Source organism: Haliaeetus leucocephalus, unplaced genomic scaffold, assembly GCF_000737465.1.
Source record: "Haliaeetus leucocephalus isolate CR32 unplaced genomic scaffold, Haliaeetus_leucocephalus-4.0 Scaffold110, whole genome shotgun sequence".
In the NCBI taxonomy this organism is placed as follows: domain Eukaryota; kingdom Metazoa; phylum Chordata; class Aves; order Accipitriformes; family Accipitridae; genus Haliaeetus; species Haliaeetus leucocephalus.
The window spans coordinates 1,814,885-1,815,878 of NW_010972546.1; the positions used below are offsets into that span (position 1 = coordinate 1,814,885).

The window sequence follows — 994 nt, forward strand, 5'->3', positions numbered from 1 at the left end:
CTGCCCCCAGCAGCAGCAGCAGCGCGGTCCGCGCCGCCCCGCCGGCCGCCATCGCCGCCCGGCCCGGCCACTTCCGGCCCACCCCGGAAACGGGGGCGGCATGGGGCACCATGGGATATAGCGCCTCCGCCTACCGCGGGATGACGGGATACAGTCCCCCAGGGCGAGAGGCTCATGGGATATATCCTCCCTCGGCACGCTCTGCAGAGGCTCATGGGATATATCCCCCCAACCCGCGCACAGCGCGTCCCGGGTGGGCTGCCGGGCCCCGGCGGAGGGGGGCTGTGTGCGGGGACCCCGGAGGCCTATGAGGTTCGGGGCCAGGACAGAGCCCGGCGGCAGCACGGCCTGGTCTGCCTCTGCCTCGGGGTGGGCCGTGCAGGCCCCGACCATGCGGGACCCCAGGCAGGGGCCGTGGGATGAGGACCCCGAGGCAGCCGCCCCCCTCCCTCGTGGGGTGCCAATGGCTGGGAACGGGGTGGGGGGGACACGGGGCGACGCTGTGTCCTCCCCCGGGGTGCTCGCTGTCCTGGTGTGGGGTGTCGGGCAAACAGGGGGGAGCCCAGACCCCGGCACTGGGGGCCCCTTCTCTGGCCTGGCCGGGGGTCGGCTCTCCCCTGGGGGGCTGCGGGCGGCCACGGTGGAAGCAGGGGAGGGGGCGGCCGATGGGGACATGGCGGGAAGAACCAGCCCCACGCGGGGGTCCTGTCCCGGCCACCCACCCCTCGACACGGCTGCTCCTGGCCACGATGCCCCCCGTTCTGCCCGGCTGGGGGGGTCAGGGGTCGCCATCGCGGGCTGCGATGCTCCCGGGGGACCCCATGTCCCCGTGCACCCAGGGCAGCGGAGAAGGGTGCACCGGTGGCTTGTGCCCAGGGTGGGGGACAAACGCCAGCTCCAGGCCACCTCACTGGGGACCTGTTGAATGTGGCCAGGTTGCCCCCGTACCCCGCGTCTGTCCCCATACCCTGCATCTGTCCCCAAATCCCAGGAC

General features: G+C 73.6%; 1 protein-coding gene across 1 annotated transcript in view; it reads right to left on the reverse strand.

Moving 5' to 3' along the window:
* Nucleotides 1-393, reverse strand: part of PGAP3 (post-GPI attachment to proteins 3) — a 3,163-nt gene extending 2,770 nt beyond the window's left edge. The window contains exon 1 of the mRNA XM_010585701.1: nt 135-393. Within this exon, the coding sequence (XP_010584003.1) occupies nt 135-393 (259 nt within the window). The remainder of the gene's footprint in view (nt 1-134) is intronic.
* Between the last annotated feature and the right edge of the window lie 601 nt (nt 394-994).